Source organism: Drosophila simulans, chromosome 3R, assembly GCF_016746395.2.
Source record: "Drosophila simulans strain w501 chromosome 3R, Prin_Dsim_3.1, whole genome shotgun sequence".
NCBI classification, from domain to species: Eukaryota; Metazoa; Arthropoda; class Insecta; order Diptera; family Drosophilidae; genus Drosophila; species Drosophila simulans.
The window spans coordinates 9,154,635-9,172,419 of record NC_052523.2 but is presented as its reverse complement, the minus strand read 5'-3'; the positions used below and the strand labels follow the sequence as shown (position 1 = coordinate 9,172,419).

Sequence of the window (17,785 nt, the reverse complement as noted above, 5' to 3'; positions counted from 1 at the left end):
GAATGCAGCCACTTCCATCTTTTCAAAGTAATAAAATGTTATATTTGTTTTTCAGAGACATTACACCTTTCTATATTATAGTGTACTATCAACAGATTTATTTTATTATTAAAACTAAGGCAGAATTTATTCAATCACATAGTCCTCATCAAAATCGTATTTTTCTGCCTTAGACGAGGATGAACCTAAGCTAAAGCTATCCAGAACGTCTGTAATTTTGGATATTTTCTTCTCGTTGCGAACATTCTGTTTCTTTTTAAGCTTTTGCAGCTGTTTGATGCCTTTATTCAGGGATTGGTTTTCTAGAATTAATAAATATCACATCGTTAATACATTTTTATGGTCCATGGTAATGGTTTTGATTTGCTTACCTTCTAGGAGTAGACTGGGATCAACCTTCTCCTTTTCCTCATCCAGCTTTCGTTTGCGACCCTTTGCGGGCTTTTCCTTCTCGTCTATGACCAAGCTGGCAGTTATTTTATCTGCAGGTTCGGCTTCCTCACGCGGCTGTCGAATCTCTAGAGGCCCGCTAGACGTTATCTCCATAATGTCATCCGTTTTCACAGCGCAATGCTCTAGGATTTCCGTCTCCATGGACTCAAAGTTCTCCACATCAAATTCGCGAGCGTCTGAGTGAACTATCGAGGCACTTATGTGCACACTTTGTCCTTCCTGAACTTCCGGAGGCTGTGTGCAGTATTTGATTTTGCCCGTGTTCCAATCGTTGAGCACGCTTCTTGCTGCAGCCACAACATCTGGCACTCCCTTCTTCAGAAATTTGCCTATAATTAGGGTAAAGAAATGAATTATTATAATTTACGGCAGTTAGCATTTATAGTACTCACCCATTCTGGCTGCCTTTTTGGCGAAGAATTCCTCAAATGTGTCGTAGTTTGTAATATCGTACATTGTGCAGAAGTATTCCTTGCTGGCACGCTTCAATACGCTCTCGGCAATGGTGAAGGGATCCTTTACATCGCCCACACGCTGTGCATTCTTCAGAACTGCATGTGAGTTTTCACCTCCGCTAGTAAATACGATTCCAGGACAATCGATCAGTTTGATTTTCGAATCCAGCTCTACTTCTTGCATTGACCTGCAAAAATAAATATATTTCATAAGACCGAAGCACTATAAGGGATAAATATGAACTCACTTGGTCACTCCTGGCGTGCTGCCCACCATACAGGACCTGCCGCGGGTCAGCGAGTTTATGATGGAGCTCTTGCCTACATTTGGAATTCCAACGACGCCAACGCGAATCGAAGTTTTGATGCCCTTGTTGCGGCAGTAGTTGCCCAACATGGACATGAGCAACTCAGCGCCAATGCAGACAGAACCCTGCATAGCCTTCTCGGTTTTCATTTCGCGCAGTTTGCGGCGTCCCAGCCGGTTGGCCTGATCCTGTGTGGAGGCCTTGAAGGCAGTGACAGGTCCGCTGCGACGGAAGTACTTGATCCAGTTGTTCAGATTCTCTCGCGGCACCAGGTCGGCTTTGTTGAGCACCAGGACCAGTCGCTTGTTGCCCGGCGCACCACGCACGGCGCGCTCAACCTCATTGCAGCGGGTTCCCAGGGGGTCACGTGCATCAACCACCTCCAGGACGACGTCAGCGTTTTCTATCACCTTGCGGAATTCCTTGAAGTACTGCTTCAATGACTGCTCCTTGGTCACGGCGTTCTTGTACTTCTTTTCGTCCTGATCCTGGGCATCGTTTTCGTGCATTATTCCATGAACCGTGCTCCGCATGTCTGCATCCTCGACCATGGACTCCAGCGTCTTGAACTTGTTCTGTTCGCGTTCCGCCTTAAAGGCTTCGCGACGAGCCAAACGTTCGGCCTCCTGACGTTGCTTGGCCTCCTCCACCTCCTTGAGGATCTCATCCTTAAAGGGACAGATGTTCGGGATCTGGATGAGCTTCTGTTTCTTGCTACCCTTCTTCGGATTCTTCTTGGCCGCGCGACGTTCCTTTTTGTTGTGGTCGCGCACCTTCTTTTCGATCTTGTGCTTCAAGCGACCGGTGAGCCTCTTCGATTTTTTGGCTGCGGATAATGACGATTCATTTAGAGCTATATAAAATGTATACATATATACTATTACTTACTCTTCAACCTTTTTAAAGCCATTTTACACGAGGATAACCGGAATCAAAACCAACTTAAAACAAGAACACGTGAAAATAGTCTTCTTCTTGACTTTTTGTCAGTCACCACGAAGCGTGGCCACTTGTTGTGGCGTGCTAGCCAACACTGCCAGTGTTGCCAGACTGCCGGTGTGATGTAATTTGGTTTTTGTGCACCCTCTGCGAATTAAATTAATAATGTCACTGAAAACCGTATTTCTAACTGCTCTTCGGAGTATTACTATGCCCGCTGTGCCGCTCCAGACTTCTAGAATACACACGAGCGCTTGCTGGCGGAAGGCGGAGGACCGCAAGGAAATGCTGGCATCTTTACCAGCCAAAGACGAAGGAACCGTGGGCGAAAAGACCGTGGACATCGACACACTTATCAACCGGTTGGAATTACATTATTCACTTGTAAATAGTCTCGAATTCAATTTATTTTCCTTTTAGCAAGGCTAAGTTTTTCCCGGATGCCAGCACCGCCACCACGTTATTCAATGGAACACCCTTCAACGAGCTGCCCATCTGCAACATTCGCGTTTCACCCAACAACACAATTATTTCCGTCACGGATCACAAAGGTGGGTCATCTGGAACGTTACTCTAACTGTGCACTAAAGTATGCCCTCTTTCCAGGAGTCCTCCGGCTGATACGATCCTGTGGAATTGAGGGATTCAAAAACACCCGCAAGGGAACCAACATAGCAGCTCAAGCTACAGCGGTTACCATTAGTGGAGTAAGTCACTTCAATAAGAAATATGTTTTACCAAAGTATGATGGTCAAAAACCACATAAGACAACGATAAAATCTTCGAACATAACCATATGCATTTGAATAGTATGATATGGACATAGAAATCTTTAACAGAAAAAACTTAAATTGTATTCCAGAAAGCCATTGAATTGGGTTGGAAGACAGTGCGAGTGAAGGTTCGTGGTCTTGGCCCGGGAAGAATGGTATGTTCAAAACTTATTGTCTCTCATGTCACTTAAAAATAATTGAATGTTCTGATCCAGTCGGCCATCAAGGGACTGCAAATGGGTGGTCTGAACATCGTTTCCATTACCGACAACACACATGTTTCCTTCAATCCTCCAAGACCCCGAAAGCAGAGGAGTCTTTAATGTGCAACTTGTTAAGACAACTTGTTTAAAAGCAAAATATACAAATAGTCGTTTACAAACAAATACGAAAACAGTTTATCTTTCAAACGGAATAAATAGCACAGTCACGGTGAGTTTTAATGGGAAGAAATTAAAATATGGCCTTTTTGTTGCCACGGAATAAACAAAACGTACACACAGACCAAAGGTTTGCACAAGATTAATAGCAGCGATTGAATAACTTTGTAAAATATGTTTTTGTTTTATTTTACTTAAATTATTTGTTTTCTTTTCTTAAAGCCTATTTTGGATGCACATAATTCCTTTAATTATCCTACGTTAAAAAAGTACAATACGCAATCTATCAGTTTGGATACCTACAAAATACGTAAAATACGAACTTTCCTCCCACTAATCAACTATTAACCCTAATCAATCTTTTTAAAATGGGCTGACGAGCGCCAGTTATGTTATGGATGCCATAAAAACGCTTTGACTAATTATCACCTAGCGAACACACTAGTAATATTACAATGGATTGGAATGCTGCTTCTCAACATGGAATTCTAGGGGATACGATCAGGCTTTGTACAATGAATGATGTTTTTGGTTGAGGCTAAGCGTGAGGCTCGGATTCGTATTGTCATGTGGCTGCACTCGTGAGTTTTCGCAGGCGACCTTCGATGTGATTGTGGAAAACTTTCGCTGCTGTGCTTAATAAACATTGTTTTTGCGCTTTATATAATTTATACCGCATATCATTAGCATTTCTCTCATCCTCTGAGAAAGACGCTGGTGGAGTTCTTCGAAATCTTTCTTGCATTCTGGACCAAGGACAGTTTGGATTGACTAGCTCCTCGGATCTGATGGCGGGAATTTGAAAACTATGATGTTCTGCAGGAATATCTGGTTTTATATCCATATCCGAGTCACAATTGTTGCAGCCGCTCATTCCGTTTGAAGTATGAAACTGCATGTTGCACGCCGACCCAGGATAACTTGGACTCCCACTGCCGTACGAGTTTTGTGCTGTATGTACATCCCTATCCCCGTTGTTACTTCCATCCGGCTGTGGGGCGTCACTATCTTCGTAGTCCATAAACGTGGTGGAACACGCCGGCTGATAAATAACCGCCGACGCATGTCCCGATCTACCCGATTTCAGTGGAGTTCCTGTTGTCCACGTATTCGTTCGTGGATCGTAGACCTCGACTATGGACAGGAAGTTGTTGCCATCGAATCCACCAATGGCGTACAGTTTTTCGTCCAGCGGAGTCAGCGAGAGAGCACTGCGTGCGATTTGAATTGGCGCCACCATGTCCCAAGTATCATTTTCGGTATCATAACGCTCCACGGTGGCTAGTTGACGGGTGCCATCGAAACCGCCAACAACGTAGATGTACTGGTTAATTGCAGCAACACCTGATAGCAATTAAATCGGAATTTAGTTGGAAATTAGATAACAGGATGCGCCAGTCATTCTTACCCGCTCCACTGCGACCCGTTTGTAGTGGCGGCAGAAAGCTCCACTCGTTGTTCTCCGGATGGTAGCACTCCACGCTGGCCAAGCGCTCGTTTCCATCGAAACCTCCGATGGCATAAAGCAGACGGTTGACCACCACAACACCCACACCCAAGCGCTTGGCATGCATCGGCTGTACAAGAGTCCAGCGATCCAATTCGGGGTCATAGCTGCAAAAGATTCAAATAGTTATCGTTAAACTTTGTCGATAGTAAAATAAATATAATTGCACTTCAAAATATTAAAGCCCTAAATTAACAAGAATGTCTTATCAAATAATAAGCAATACTTACTATTCTACCGTGTTGTGGTACTCCATGCCCGCGGATCCGCCCACGGCGTACATCAGCTCGTCCATCACGGCCACGCCCACTCGATGGCGTGGCACGGACATGGGAGCGCAGGGACGCCATGTTTCGGTGACTGCACTATAGCGATCCACCCAATCCGAATCGTAGGAAGATCCAATGTTGTTATTTCGGCCACCAACCGCATAGAACTTGCCCTTGAGAAAGGCGGCACCCAAACCAGATCTTGGAATGCGTAGATTTGGCAGTGTCGTCCACGTCTTGTCGTCTACATTGTAGGCCTCCAGAATGTCCAGTGAGTGACGGAAAAAGCCACCGGCGACAAATATCATCCGAGTGGTGTTGGGGGTTCGTTCCTTGACACCTGGACACTTGTGCAGCGTTAAGTCCTTGAAGATCTTGGCCAAATACTCCCGACAGGCGGGCACCTTTCGCAGAACGTCGCAGTTTTTCATCTGCTCCTTGAGGAAGTTGGGCGTAAGGAACTGGCAACGGACAGCGCCCAAAATGTGCTCCATTTTACAGTGTCGATTGTCCTCGTCGTATTTCACCCACTTTAGCACAGCGTTGTAAACCTCTCGCTCCTCCTGCACATTCAGTTCATCCCTTCGTATCAGGGCAATCAACTGATATGCCGAAAGCTGCAGGAACTCCTCCTCTTGGCACACCTAAAGGGAACTCAGTGGCTATAGTTTGGAGGACTATTTTCATATCGTAAATAGGTTACCTGAGTGAAATTCCGCTCAATAAACACATTAGCCTTCTTTTGCAGCTCAACACAGCCGTGTTGCTCAGCAAAGTGGGCGATGCCAATGGCGTTCGTGGGGTCCAATTGACGCTCCAGAAAGGCACAGCAGGCATCGATTACGTTTGGCACTTGGAACATGGTGGCCGCGGGCAGGAGTTGGCACACCGTTACCTCAGTCACACGTATTTGGCCGGTGTACATGAAGTAGAGGATGCGGGACATGGCCGTGGGACACACCTGTGAAAGCGAAACGGACGAACTGTTCATCCATTAAACCAACCAATTGAGGGCCGCGCTTGAGCTCAACTTACCCCTTGGAGCTGGACGCGCGACATCTCCGACTCCTTGAGTCCGCCAGTGAACATGGCCTTGAAATAGGGCGATGCCGCCGACAGCACCACTTTGTGGGCGGGAAAGAGCTCCTTCTTCACCTCCAGCACCACGTCCGTGAGCATGCCGTGCGAACGCATCATGTACATCATTTTCAGGGCCTCCTTGGCGTAGTTGGACATGCAGAAGGTCATGTCGTCATCCGTAGCATCGTGATCATCCAGGGTCGAGTGCGCCGATCCGAATCGACCACCGCATGAGATGGAACAACTTTCCGAAGTGTTGCTCATCTCAGCCTCTGGAAAATCGAGCAACAAAATATATTGTAACTGCAGGACATATACCAGAAAATATTCATTTAATTTTAATTCTTTTTAATCTAGCTAACAACTATAAATAATAATAACACCAACACACGCCCTACAGTTGAGCCCTGTAACCCTTGTACCTCGTACCTCATCCATCGCAAATAGATCGGCAATCAGCGTGGGCTATTTATTCTATTATATTATCTAATCTGTTGTGAATTTGCAAAAATCCAAGATGGCACTTTAAAGAAATCCTCCAAGTGTGAAATGACGTACTATTCTATGCATATCCAAGATAACCGAAAGGTTAGATACGACCGACCTTAAATACGTTCTAGAAATTAAAGCGCTTATTTATTTTGTTTTTGAATGCGAATAAGTTGGTAATTTCATAAATTGGGTTTAAAGATTTATAAGTTCTCGATTAGAAAACTAAGATAAGATTAAGGTAAATTATCTGTTTACTATTAAAAAAAACACTTTTAGTGCTTCAAGTACACTCTTTCGAATGGATACTATATTGCCAACCGGAATTTGGATTGTCAACACAAACCAGTTTCTTTCGCGATAATATTTCAACTGTCTCTAATTATTCAAACGTCCAAATCGAGCAATGCTACCTGGATAAATGCCGTTTCACTCCATTAATTTTTATCATCTCTCACATTCAACTACAGGTGACTTCACTGTAGCACAATCTGGAATCGTTTCAAACATTTTCGCCAATCATTGTGGGCTGTTTTAGAGAACTTGATTCGCAATGTGCACAGTCATGATCAGTGGTTTCTTTTTTTTTTTCTACCAAAAGCACGAGTAACGAAATTATCTGGCAAACTCGTTGCGAATTGAACTGTAGACCCATGGTAAAATCCAGAATGGAAAAAACACCAACCTTCTGGGCGGCAGGGGTAGCTCTTGTGTTTGGGCATGTCGGAGATGTGGGTCTCATATTGCATGGGCGAGTGCATTTGGGTTTGCATTTTGGCACTAATCTCGGATCGATCGGTAGGAAGATCCTACTTCACAGCTTCGTCAGTTCGGTAGAGATAGTTTCAATAATCGGGCGCCTGTATGCGCACCACACACTCCACTCGAGATAATGATTATGGCGATTCGCGAACAAAGACTGAAAGTCCGTGTGAAAATGAAAGCGCGCGATCAGCTGCTGCTCCGCAAATCCGCTCCAGCGATCATGCGTGCGCCGTGGAGAGAGCCCGTCAACTGACTGCCATGGTCAGCGTCTGCTCCGGCCCATCGGGAATCCGAATCGAAAGCCCCAGAGCCCACAGAGACTTATCTCTCGCGGGGATGGCGGGGGTGGTGGGAGCGTTACAAAGAGCGTTATCATGCTTACATATGTGTGCACACATGTGACTGAGTTCTTCTTGGCCCTTCCAGGTGAATACACTCCGTGTTGTGACGATAAACACTACATAATGCCATGAATGAAACGCACGGCCCGCGGGCGTGTTTTTGGTCCGTAACGATGATGCTCACAAATCGTAACCTATGGCAAACATAATTGTTTACCATGATTTTCAGTTTTCGGTGAGAAGTGCCCAACCCGACCAGCAGGTTTTTTTTTATAATGTTTTTTTTGTATGGAGCCTCAGTTCCTAATTAATTTGTAGGGTAGCTGTGCGGCTACACAGCGTTTTCAAAAAAAAATTTACGCGCGTCATGCAAGCAGTTAGGAATTTCGTTGTGTTCAAAAGATAGCTTAAATCTGTTCAAAGTCCGTGCCAAATGAACTATTGAATAGAATCAAAACAAAAATAAGCTAATTTCGTATGCATATTTCGGGGAATATGTTTAAAAGAGATTACGTCTCTCTATTTTGTATTGCACAGTATTTTAGTCATGATCGTAGTTCTGTCTTAAGGGAATTTCACAACATAAATGGCAATATATACTATAATTGTTTGGTATATCCGATTAATCATTGTTACCAGGCACAATTGAAAAGGCAATAAATTTTGAAGTATCAAGTCATGTTCCCAAAACATTTTCAATTTATGAACGCATTATCTTCATGGCGATAGAAATATTAATATCTCGGATACACACTGAAATAAACATTGCGCATTAAATGAAGTAACTAATTAATTAATGGATTATAATTTTGATTTGAATAAAAAATATATTTTATTTCAAAAATAAAATATTATTTCTTCATATAATAATATTGAGATAGAAACCCCTTTCAAAGATAATCTTTAAATTTTAATAGTTATTCTAGAAAAAAATCTTTAAGTTCTTAAAAACAAAATTGCATCCGTATGTGTTTTTTAACTGAACACCAAATTAAAACCACAAGATGTGTATGTTTATACAATCAGATAAGTGTAAAAGGGTCTTCCCCGCCAAAAATCCCATTTAAGCAGTATGGCGAATCGAACGCACTTTGGCAAATCCTCGCCCGTTAGTAACATTAGTTTATCAAAGTGCGGCTTTAAATTTCCGCATAAAGTGACGCTGGGTTGGTTGTTGGTAAATGAATGATAAAGGCAAAAACTGGCGAAATAGTGCCGAATCATGCTGAGGAGGCAAAACCTTACACACGGTCGCAGTGTACGTCGGTGTAGGTGAAAACAGCAGCGTAATCAGCACGGATGTGGGGATGTGCGTGTGTGTGTGCAGGTACCGTTGAACTTTGCTTTCACATAAACAAATATTACTCACTTACATTGCTCTCCCTGGGGAGACAGCTGTCACCCTTGCACACACGTACGTACTGTACATACTATTTACATACATACACACACCCGCACTTCCAATGCCATGTGCCAAACAGCTGATAGAGGCCATGGAAATGGAACTCGAAAGAAGGCCACTTAAAAAAAGCAACTTTGTTGTAAGAGATTACTGCAATGCAGGGCAAACATTTACACTTTATCACCAGGGATTTCAAGATCTCACAGATACTTCATATATTTATGTATATAGCCACGTAAATAGGCTGGGCAAGTACACCGACAACTTCTCCCTTTGTTTCATTGAGGTTTTCACACGCAGATAAATGCACGCTCGTAGATAAATAAAAGGTTTCCCAGCTGGAAACTAAGCTATGCGAGGGTCAGCCACTTTTTGTGCAATTTTTTATTGCACTTTGTATGTTTTATTTACTGCTACTCACATCTGTATTTATTTATTTTGCCACTACACAATGATTTTTTTCTACTCTTCTTCTTGAGGTAAACATGCAAGTGCTGGAAAACGCTCGACACTGGACGTATGTAATGAAAGAGTTGCCAGATGCACAACCAGCTTGTAGATATTTATAAAATAAATGGTATACAATATATCAAACCACATTTACAATCCATTTTAATTCTTTTAACTTTAAAGTTGGTTACACTATTTAACTATTCTAATCAGTTTTTAAGTTTTTACATATGGATGTAGAAATTCCAAGACTTGAACCACCGTGACAAAACGATGGTCGGCAGCACGTGGTATTTCCCCACGTGGTAGCTAAGGTCACACTAGCGCGTTGGTTGTAATTTGTTTGTGTCGGCGTCGGTTGAATTGAATTCATTTAATTTGTCGCAAAGTAATTGCTGTTTAAGTATTAGTTGTGCTGCTAGAACTGGAACGCTACAAGGTGGGTGTGCTTATGTTAATATTGGGTTACAATTAGCTAACAAGCTGCGGATTTTGCGAGGATTGCCTGCGCATCCTTTATGTTGCGGTAGGATAGCGTGGCATACATACAGAAATTTGTGCGCGTACAAAGAAATAATTATAATATTGCAAAAAGTGCGCAAAATTAAAAGCATCAGGCGTTAGAAACATCAATTTTATTGCCCCGCAAAAGGTCTTTATTGCACCCCCCGCGCCCACGAGCTCACATATTTTCCTTTCTCCAAACAAATTATCGCCAATTGCGGCTGTCGCGCCGCCATTTTAAAAAACGAACGCGGTATCAGCTTCCTACAATTGCATGGTACAGTGGTGGCAAAGCATAGTGGACCAGGTCAAAAAACCTGGGATGTCAAACTTTTGTTTATTTTTGTTTTCTAATTATAAGTAGCTTGATATGCTTCTCTATTAAACAATAATCTGAATATATAGTTAATGCAATATTATCTACTGCATCATTAAATCTATGAATATCGTTATCTATATTCAAATAAATGAGAGATTCAAAAACAAAACGCTAGCTATCTAAATATGCCTATCAAAATAGTCATGTTTGATTCAGATTTCTCTCTTGTCGAGTTTTTATTCCTTTTGTGCTGTATGCAATATTCTGGCGCGCACTGTATGCCTCCTTTTCTTTCCCACTCACAGACAGTTTGTCGCTGCACATGTGTGGGTTTCTGATTTTTTGTACTCTTCCTCTTGTTTATGTTTTTTGCCGATCCGATCGCAGCTCGTTCAAATTGATTAACTAGACTTGGAGCAGAACCGCCATTAACCACTCGACCATATAAACAGGCATTTATGCTCGAGTTTAGTCAACTCCGCGAAGCAAATATCAAAACAAACGACGAAAAGGGCACTGCAATAACAATGATAATTCCCCATCAAAGAGGGCTTGGCTATAAATACATGTGTGCACACACACACACTCGCATCTGCATGGCAAACCTCGCAAAAACACTCATTTTTGCCGTCTTTCGCTGCAATTGTGTGTATTATTTTTTTATGTATTTATGTATTTTTCGCAGCATCGTTCGTTGTCCGCGATTTTGCAGCATTCGCATTTCCACTTTCTAAAAACAAAATAAAAATAAAAAGAAAACGGCTCAATGCAATTTCTTTCTAAGCGAATTCCCCCTTTCCCTCCTTGCCCAACGTTTCACCTAAATAAATGCACCTGGGTGCAACTAGTTTTGATACCCTTACAACAAGTATTGAGGTATGCTGATCACAATGGTATACTAAAACAAAAAAAAAAGTAAGGATACGGACTTTATATGAAATTTATTTATGTTTCTCGCGCATTATTTGTTTGTACCCAAGACCAAATTTATTAGTTAAAGTTTTTTGGTCTTAAATTAGTATTCAGTATTTCTACTCAACAAAACCCACAAAAGTATATTATCACAAAAAATCCGATTTGAATGATTGCTTAGGGTATGCGGCAATCCTGTTAAAGTACTTTACTGAACTTTCGCATTTATCTGGCATCGAGCTGTCTGTGCAGTATACGTCAGCCTATGGCAAGGAAATTTCCCTCCCTTGGCATTTCAGACGAATTTCTTCACTTCAGCCGTTCTCAAAGCGAACACGTAAAACACACTGGTGCAAACAGCTTTGCGTGTTGGTCAGTATTTGTTAAGTTTGTCTCAGTTTGTTTTGAATGCATTTAATAGAACGGAAGCCAGTTAAAAATATGGGGGAAGTGAAAGTCACTCAAGCAGAAAAAAAAAAAAACAGCCATCGGGCAGAAAAACCGAAATTACACACCCCAAAGTGGAAAACGAGTATTATTCTAGATTTTGAAATTTGGAGGTAGAAATTAGCATATGGGCTTATTCCCGTTTATTCCCGGTAATTAACACATCCTAATCTCTGCACACATGTCCATCATAAATGGCAGCTGCATCGGCAGGTAGATTGTCCATACCTCACGTTGCAGGTAATGATTGCGATTCCTTGTCTAGCTACTTAAACCGGGTCAGGATGACAGTACCTTAGAGTTAAGCTTCAGACTTCAATCTGTGCGGACGTGCTAGAAAATCCGACAGAAAACGCTTAGCGTAGAAAATATCAGAAACTGTGATTACATTCTCATGCTGAACAGCAAATCTGTGGTAAGTGGGTGGGGTATTGATTTCAGAGCCGGTTCTCGCAAGGAATGTGGTGTAAACAAAGCACAAATCAATTCGTGTTTACTTTATGTTTTCGTTTTCACAGCACTCTGAAATCAACGAATAAAATATTCTCTTTGTTTGTTCTCCCTTGCAGAGATCGTGCAACGCATCGAAGGAAACCTAATCAATGTTAAGCAAAATGGCTAGCAACTCAAGCGGCGGGGGAGGTAGCACTGGAAGCACTGGATCGGGACGTCGTCTGCCACTCTCGCTGAGCGGCGGCTCCACCGTCACGCGCTTGCAGCAATCTTCTGGCAGCAACAGCCGCTCAAATAGCCCACAGAATGGCAACAAAAAGATCACCGAGTCATTTTTGCCGGTAAAAAAGAGCAACCACCCGCGGTCCGCTTCGTCAGGATCGACCTCTTCGTCCGGATCCAGCCAGAACGGCGTAAGCAAGTCGGCAAATGGCAAAGATAAGGCTCAGAATGGCAGCTCAACAGGCAAAGACCAGAAAATAGAGAAATCTAAAGATAAGTTGCCGGAAAAGAAGGCAAAGGAAGTGGGTGCCGAGAATAAGGATAAGGATGGCGCTGCCGAGAAGACAGATGTGGAGGTTGTGGTCGAAAATAAGCAAATGGAGGTGGTATCCGAAAATAAGCAAAAGGAGGTGGTATCCGAAAATAAGCAAAAGGAGGTGGTATCCGAAAATAAGGAGGTGGTACCCGAAAATAAGGAGGTGGTATCCGAAAATAAGGAAGTGGTATCTGAAAATAAGGAGGTGGTATCCGAAAATAAGGAGGTAGCTGAAGTCTCCTCCGACAAAGCCGACAATGAAGAGACCAAAAAGGAAGCTGCTACCGTTGAGAGTACTGTTTCCGCTTCTCAAACGACTGCGGATGCTGCGGTCATCGACGATGAAGTAGTGTTTATTCCTGATCTCAGCACTCCTACTAAGGATCGCAAGTCTACACGCAAGTCGGGCAGCCAACAAACGTCACCCATCAGCAAGGCAAGCAACGCTTCGCCTGCCCAGAAGATGAAAACCGAATCAGTTTCTTCATCGTCTTTGAACTCCTTGTCTCCACAAGAAGATGTCGATATGGAATCACTACAAGTGGATGCCTCTCCCATTCGCAGCGTCCACGGCAATTCGAATGCCCTGCCGACGGCTACATCTACGCCCGGACGCAGTCTCTTCAGCTTCCGCGGTAGCAACAAGCAAAGCAACGAGGTAGAGCTGGCTGCCCAGACTTCCAGCTCGCCGGTAGGAACTCCGGCTCGCACTTTCGCCCAGATCAGCGGCAGGCGCAGCATACGACCCATCGACTCTCTGACGCCCTCGAAAATAGGCACCTACAGGTGCGGGAACAGCGATCTGGACACCTCGAACTGCACGAACGCAAGCATGAACGCCACAGTCGGATCAGAGATCCCCAACAGCTCGTCATTTTCGTTTTCATTCTTCGGCCGTGGCCGCAAGCGTGAGCGCACTCCCCCACCACTGGCGGCCTCTCAGTCGACCAGTGACCTGGGCCACGACGTGGATATGTCGTCGCCGCCAAAGCGCGCCCGCTTCGACTTGTTTAGCCTGAATTTGGCTTCTCCCTTCAGCTTGCTGCGCTCGAGATTCTCCAAGGCAACAATCGGTACTCCGACCCGTCTGCGTCTGGAGCCGAACAGTTCCGGCGTGGAGGAGCAACATCTGAACACATCTTCGGCTGGCATGCCAGAAGAGGTTGAAGTGGAGGAGGAACAACCCGCCGAAGACGTGACCGTTGGCCAGGAGGCCGGTGCGGAGGAAAGCCCCGCCAAGAAGGATGTCGAGGATAAGAACGTTGATGGCGAGGATGGCGACAAGGAGTCCAGCGATGGGGAAAACATTGCCCCTGTTGAAGAGGTGGCCGATGCTGCTGATGTAGCCGGGGTCGTAGCCGAGGGCCGATCCATCTGCTCAATTATGTAATACAATAGGCCAGACCACACGATACCCTTCCCTTAGTTGATAAGATTATCTCTTAGCATATCTGTTCCACCCTCTTCGGTAATTTGTGTTCTGACGTAAAGTTACATGTTAAGAGAAAGTTTTATAGCCTGGACTGGTCGGGTAGTTTTTCGCCAGGAAAAACATCGATCTGGCATAGATTCCTTGCTGGTTGGCTCCTCGCGAACTTCCGTGTCCAGACAACCACCGACGAATCTGATGATCTGTACCCAGGCAAAAGTGGGTACCAACCGTAGAAAACCCTTACGTGTAGTGATCTGTTTAAGGAATTTTATATAAAACACATATTCGTGAAAGTCTGTCATCTTTTCGCCGAGTTCATATATTGTTTCGCAATATCAAAAGAAAAAAAAAAGAAAAATGTAACACATTTCATAAATAAAGTACATTAAAACGAAATATCTGAATTTTTTGTGTATGCATGGGTATTGAAGACACTACGATTTTCTTTTTCAGATATAAATAACTTATGTTCTTTAACATAATTCATCATTGGCGATATTAGGCTTAAAGAAAATTATTTTGAATGGTGTGAAAATCGTCCTTAGTGGTGGGGAACAAATCATTTTAGTTGCATCGTTAGGAAACCAGATGTTTTTATTTATACTCGATAACTACAACCATTTACAATAAACAAAAATTGAATATTTAAGTGGCGAGGAAATTCTTCTGCAACGTTACGTTTTTAGCGGGTATCGATGCAACGCATTCCAATATTCAATATTATGTGGCAACGCTGCCAAATGGGTTTTGTAGTTACAGAAGTGGGTAAACAAATAAAATCGTTAACATCTTATACAAGCTTATATAAATATATGTTGTAAACTTTGACCTAAGTCAAATAAGCAAATAAATGAATAAGTTACCCGTATTTAAGCTTTTCATAACTGCTAACGAGTTAAATAATTTAAGGGGAAATAAATAACTATTATATTCGTGGAAGAATAAGAGTTGCTCTGCCAGACTTAAAGAAATACTTACGAATCGTGAAATAAATTATATTATTACAATTATAATAAAATATTAATTTTAATATTTCTTTTTTGGTTGGCGGCTCTAATCAACAGCTGGAAATATATCGATATCGGCATGAGAATATCGATATCCAATCGCTATTCGATACTGCTGCGATACAGCAAAAAAAAAGAGAGATTTCTCGGATTAGATGAGATACCAACGAAAAAATTATTAGTCAAGTGCCCCCGCAGCTTAGCTGAGCCACCAAATAGCCCGCAGAACAGTTCTGTCCAGTCGGGTCCAACACAAGCCAGTCGAGAGCCAGCGGAGTAGCAAGGGAATCCGTGAATCCAGAAGGAGGTGGAGGAGGAGAGCCAGAAGCCACGAAGTGGGAAGTAGAAACCAGATAGGAAACATGTCCTGGACGGAGAAAGTCGATCCCGAGCTCATCTTCACCAAGCAGGAGCGCATCGGTAAGGGCTCCTTCGGCGAGGTGTTCAAGGGCATCGACAACCGCACCCAGCAAGTGGTGGCCATCAAGATCATCGATCTGGAGGAGGCCGAAGATGAGATCGACGACATCCAGCAGGAGATCATGGTGCTGTCGCAGTGCGACTCGCCGTACGTAACCAAGTACTATGGCAGCTTTCTTAAGGGCACCAAGCTATGGATCATCATGGAGTACCTGGGCGGTGGATCCGCCTTGGACCTTATGAAGGCCGGCTCCTTCGAGGAAATGCACATCGGGATCATATTGCGCGAGGTGCTTAAGGGCCTGGACTACCTGCACTCGGAGCGCAAGCTGCATCGCGACATCAAGGCGGCCAATGTGCTGTTGAGCGAACAGGGCGATGTCAAGCTAGCGGACTTTGGAGTCGCTGGCCAGCTGACCAACACCACATCCAAGAGGAACACCTTCGTGGGCACGCCCTTTTGGATGGCGCCCGAAGTGATCAAGCAGTCGCAGTACGATGCCAAGGCGGACATCTGGTCGCTGGGCATCACGGCTATCGAACTGGCCAAGGGTGAGCCCCCCAATTCGGAGCTGCATCCGATGCGCGTGCTCTTCCTCATCCCCAAGAACAATCCGCCCCAGCTGACGGGCAACTATACCAAGTCTTTTAAGGACTTTGTGGAGGCCTGCCTAAACAAGGACCCGGAGAACAGGCCCACGGCCAAGGAGCTGCTCAAGTACCCGTTCATCAAGAAGGCCAAGAAGAACGCCTATCTGATTGACCTGATCGACCGCTTCAAGAAGTGGAAGCTCTCCAAGGGCGACGAAAGTGAGACGGAGTCTGAGAACTCTGATTCGGACTCGGATGCCAAGCAGGGCGGCAGCAGCCAGGATGAGCCCTGGATCATGACCGTCAAGGGACTGCACATCAACAGTGCTCCGCGGGCGGGTGTCAACAGCTTCCAGTTGCAGGAGCACGAGCTGACCATGCAGAAGCTGATGCAGACCACACACTCGCCAGCCGGCGGCGGTGGCGGGCAAGCGTCCCCTGCTGCAAATACATTATCGTCCTCTGTGTCCGCCGTGTCGGCGTCAGCTTCCTCCGTGTCGGTCATTACAGCCAACGAAGGTGTCTCCTCTGCATCCGCCCTGCCCCCCCAGAACAGCCACGTCCACAACCACAACAACATTAACAACAATAACATCAGCAACTTGAGCAACAAGCATGCCACCACCACCATGCTGAACGCAGCTCCTCCGCCGAGCAGCGTCACAAGCTCGTCGTCGGCCAGTGAGCTGCAGCAGAAGCGTTCCAGCTCGAAGCCGGAGCTGCGCCAATCGCGATCCGCCGCCCCTCTGGATCAAGTGGAGGATCGCCGTGCCTCTTTGGGCCTGCCATTGCAGTCTTCTGTTCCGACTCCATCGACGGCTGAGCAGCAGCAACAGCGCCGCAGCAGCCAACGTGAATCATTCCATGCAACTAACGCCGCGCTGGCTGCCAGCTGCAGCAGCAGTAGCAACAACCACAGCCACGAGGAGCATGTGGCCACCAACCATGCCAGCCATGTCAAGCACTCTGGGGCGGGACAACGCCTAGTCCAGACGAACAGCGCCTGTCTGAACAACTTCCTCTTCCCCGTGCTGAGCGACATCCAGCGAAAGTACTCCGGCGGAGGATCTGCAGGAAGCGGAGGATCCGGCGGCCGTAACATAGGCGTCGGCAGCGACATCGGCGACCTGAAGTCTGTGTTCGAGCTGGCCGAACGTTCCAGTCCGGGAGTGAGCGACCTATTTATGAAAGAGCTGATCCACATGCTCGTTCCTGGTTACTCGGAGACGCGAATCAATACGATCATGGACCGCGCCATACGCAACCGCAAGTAGCTGGCGAAGACGTAGCCAATTCCGATTCCAAGCAGCCTACTTTAATATATACACAACTTTATTAACGACACTGAGACAACACAAACTGAAACGCTGGAGCAGACATATTCCGACAATTAGTGGCCAACAGAGGAGCGGGAGCGATGTACATGTATTTCAATTGAACAGTTATTTAAGCATACAATATGTATTCGTTTGTTTATCTGCAATATTAATCTAATGTAAAACATATATAACTTCAAAATAAAAACCCCACAAAAAATAAAAAATTCGATTT

The 17,785-nt window shown here is 44.7% G+C and overlaps 5 protein-coding genes across 9 annotated transcripts; 3 read left to right on the top strand and 2 right to left on the bottom strand.

Moving 5' to 3' along the window:
• Positions 1-17: 17 nt before the first annotated feature.
• LOC6727748 (guanine nucleotide-binding protein-like 3 homolog) lies at positions 18-2,240 on the bottom strand. The gene is made up of 5 exons (XM_016176559.3): positions 2,105-2,240; positions 1,157-2,042; positions 846-1,096; positions 372-782; positions 18-302 (listed from the first exon to the last, which is right to left on the bottom strand). The coding sequence occupies exons 1-5, from the start codon at positions 2,124-2,126 to the stop codon at positions 127-129; spliced, it is 1,746 nt and encodes a 581-aa protein (XP_016034328.1). The 5' UTR covers positions 2,127-2,240; the 3' UTR covers positions 18-126.
• An 80-nt stretch (positions 2,241-2,320) lies between these two features.
• LOC6727747 (30S ribosomal protein S11) lies at positions 2,321-3,314 on the top strand. Its single transcript, XM_002103073.4, has 5 exons — positions 2,321-2,517; positions 2,576-2,706; positions 2,762-2,862; positions 3,018-3,083; positions 3,144-3,314. The coding sequence occupies exons 1-5, from the start codon at positions 2,321-2,323 to the stop codon at positions 3,249-3,251; spliced, it is 603 nt and encodes a 200-aa protein (XP_002103109.1). The 3' UTR covers positions 3,252-3,314.
• A 154-nt stretch (positions 3,315-3,468) lies between these two features.
• On the bottom strand, positions 3,469-9,685 carry LOC6727746 (kelch-like ECH-associated protein 1B). Of its 3 annotated transcripts, none has more exons than XM_016176558.3 (6): positions 9,583-9,685; positions 6,120-6,436; positions 5,788-6,045; positions 5,046-5,728; positions 4,717-4,922; positions 3,469-4,652 (listed from the first exon to the last, which is right to left on the bottom strand). In XM_016176558.3, exons 2-6 carry the CDS (start codon positions 6,426-6,428, stop codon positions 3,874-3,876), a joined length of 2,235 nt encoding a protein of 744 aa, XP_016034327.1. In that variant the 5' UTR covers positions 6,429-6,436; positions 9,583-9,685; the 3' UTR covers positions 3,469-3,873. The 3 variants fall into 3 exon arrangements, with proteins under 3 accessions (XP_016034327.1, XP_002103108.1, XP_016034326.1); XM_002103072.4 differs by lacking the exon at positions 9,583-9,685 and adding an exon at positions 7,339-8,002; XM_016176557.2 differs by lacking the exon at positions 9,583-9,685 and having other exon boundaries at positions 5,788-6,067; positions 6,120-6,261.
• A 207-nt stretch (positions 9,686-9,892) lies between these two features.
• LOC27206445 (uncharacterized serine-rich protein C215.13) lies at positions 9,893-14,612 on the top strand. 3 transcript variants are annotated; one of them, XM_016175484.3, is made up of 2 exons: positions 9,893-10,050; positions 12,363-14,612. In XM_016175484.3, exon 2 carries the CDS (start codon positions 12,396-12,398, stop codon positions 14,172-14,174), a length of 1,779 nt encoding a protein of 592 aa, XP_016034323.1. In that variant the 5' UTR covers positions 9,893-10,050; positions 12,363-12,395; the 3' UTR covers positions 14,175-14,612. The 3 variants fall into 3 exon arrangements, with proteins under 3 accessions (XP_016034323.1, XP_044779361.1, XP_016034322.1); XM_044923426.1 differs by lacking the exon at positions 9,893-10,050 and adding an exon at positions 11,698-11,718; XM_016175483.3 differs by lacking the exon at positions 9,893-10,050 and adding an exon at positions 12,065-12,208.
• Positions 14,613-15,297: 685 nt separating this feature from the next.
• LOC6739737 (serine/threonine-protein kinase 25) lies at positions 15,298-17,777 on the top strand. The gene has a single exon (XM_002076594.4). It carries the CDS (start codon positions 15,586-15,588, stop codon positions 17,506-17,508), a length of 1,923 nt encoding a protein of 640 aa, XP_002076630.2. The 5' UTR covers positions 15,298-15,585; the 3' UTR covers positions 17,509-17,777.
• The last annotated feature ends 8 nt before the right edge of the window (positions 17,778-17,785 follow it).

Coding starts and splice junctions, on each gene's coding strand:
- LOC6727748 (XM_016176559.3), bottom strand. CDS start 2,126: ATGGCTTTAAAAAGGTTGAAGA. Junction 783..845: donor CAAAAAGGCAGCCAGAATGG/GTGAGTACTATA, acceptor CCCTAATTATAG/GCAAATTTCTGAAGAAGGGA. Junction 303..371: donor TCCCAGTCTACTCCTAGAAG/GTAAGCAAATCA, acceptor TATTAATTCTAG/AAAACCAATCCCTGAATAAA.
- LOC6727747 (XM_002103073.4), top strand. CDS start 2,321: ATGTCACTGAAAACCGTATTTCTAACTGCTCTTCGGAGTATTACTATG. Junction 2,518..2,575: donor ATCGACACACTTATCAACCG/GTTGGAATTACA, acceptor TTTTCCTTTTAG/CAAGGCTAAGTTTTTCCCGG. Junction 3,084..3,143: donor GTCTTGGCCCGGGAAGAATG/GTATGTTCAAAA, acceptor GTTCTGATCCAG/TCGGCCATCAAGGGACTGCA.
- LOC6727746 (XM_002103072.4), bottom strand. CDS start 7,426: ATGCAAACCCAAATGCACTCGCCCATGCAATATGAGACCCACATCTCC. Junction 6,437..7,338: donor CTACCCCTGCCGCCCAGAAG/GTTGGTGTTTTT, acceptor TCGATTTTCCAG/AGGCTGAGATGAGCAACACT. Junction 5,729..5,787: donor TTGAGCGGAATTTCACTCAG/GTAACCTATTTA, acceptor AGTTCCCTTTAG/GTGTGCCAAGAGGAGGAGTT.
- LOC27206445 (XM_016175484.3), top strand. CDS start 12,396: ATGTTAAGCAAAATGGCTAGCAACTCAAGCGGCGGGGGAGGTAGCACT.
- LOC6739737 (XM_002076594.4), top strand. CDS start 15,586: ATGTCCTGGACGGAGAAAGTCGATCCCGAGCTCATCTTCACCAAGCAG.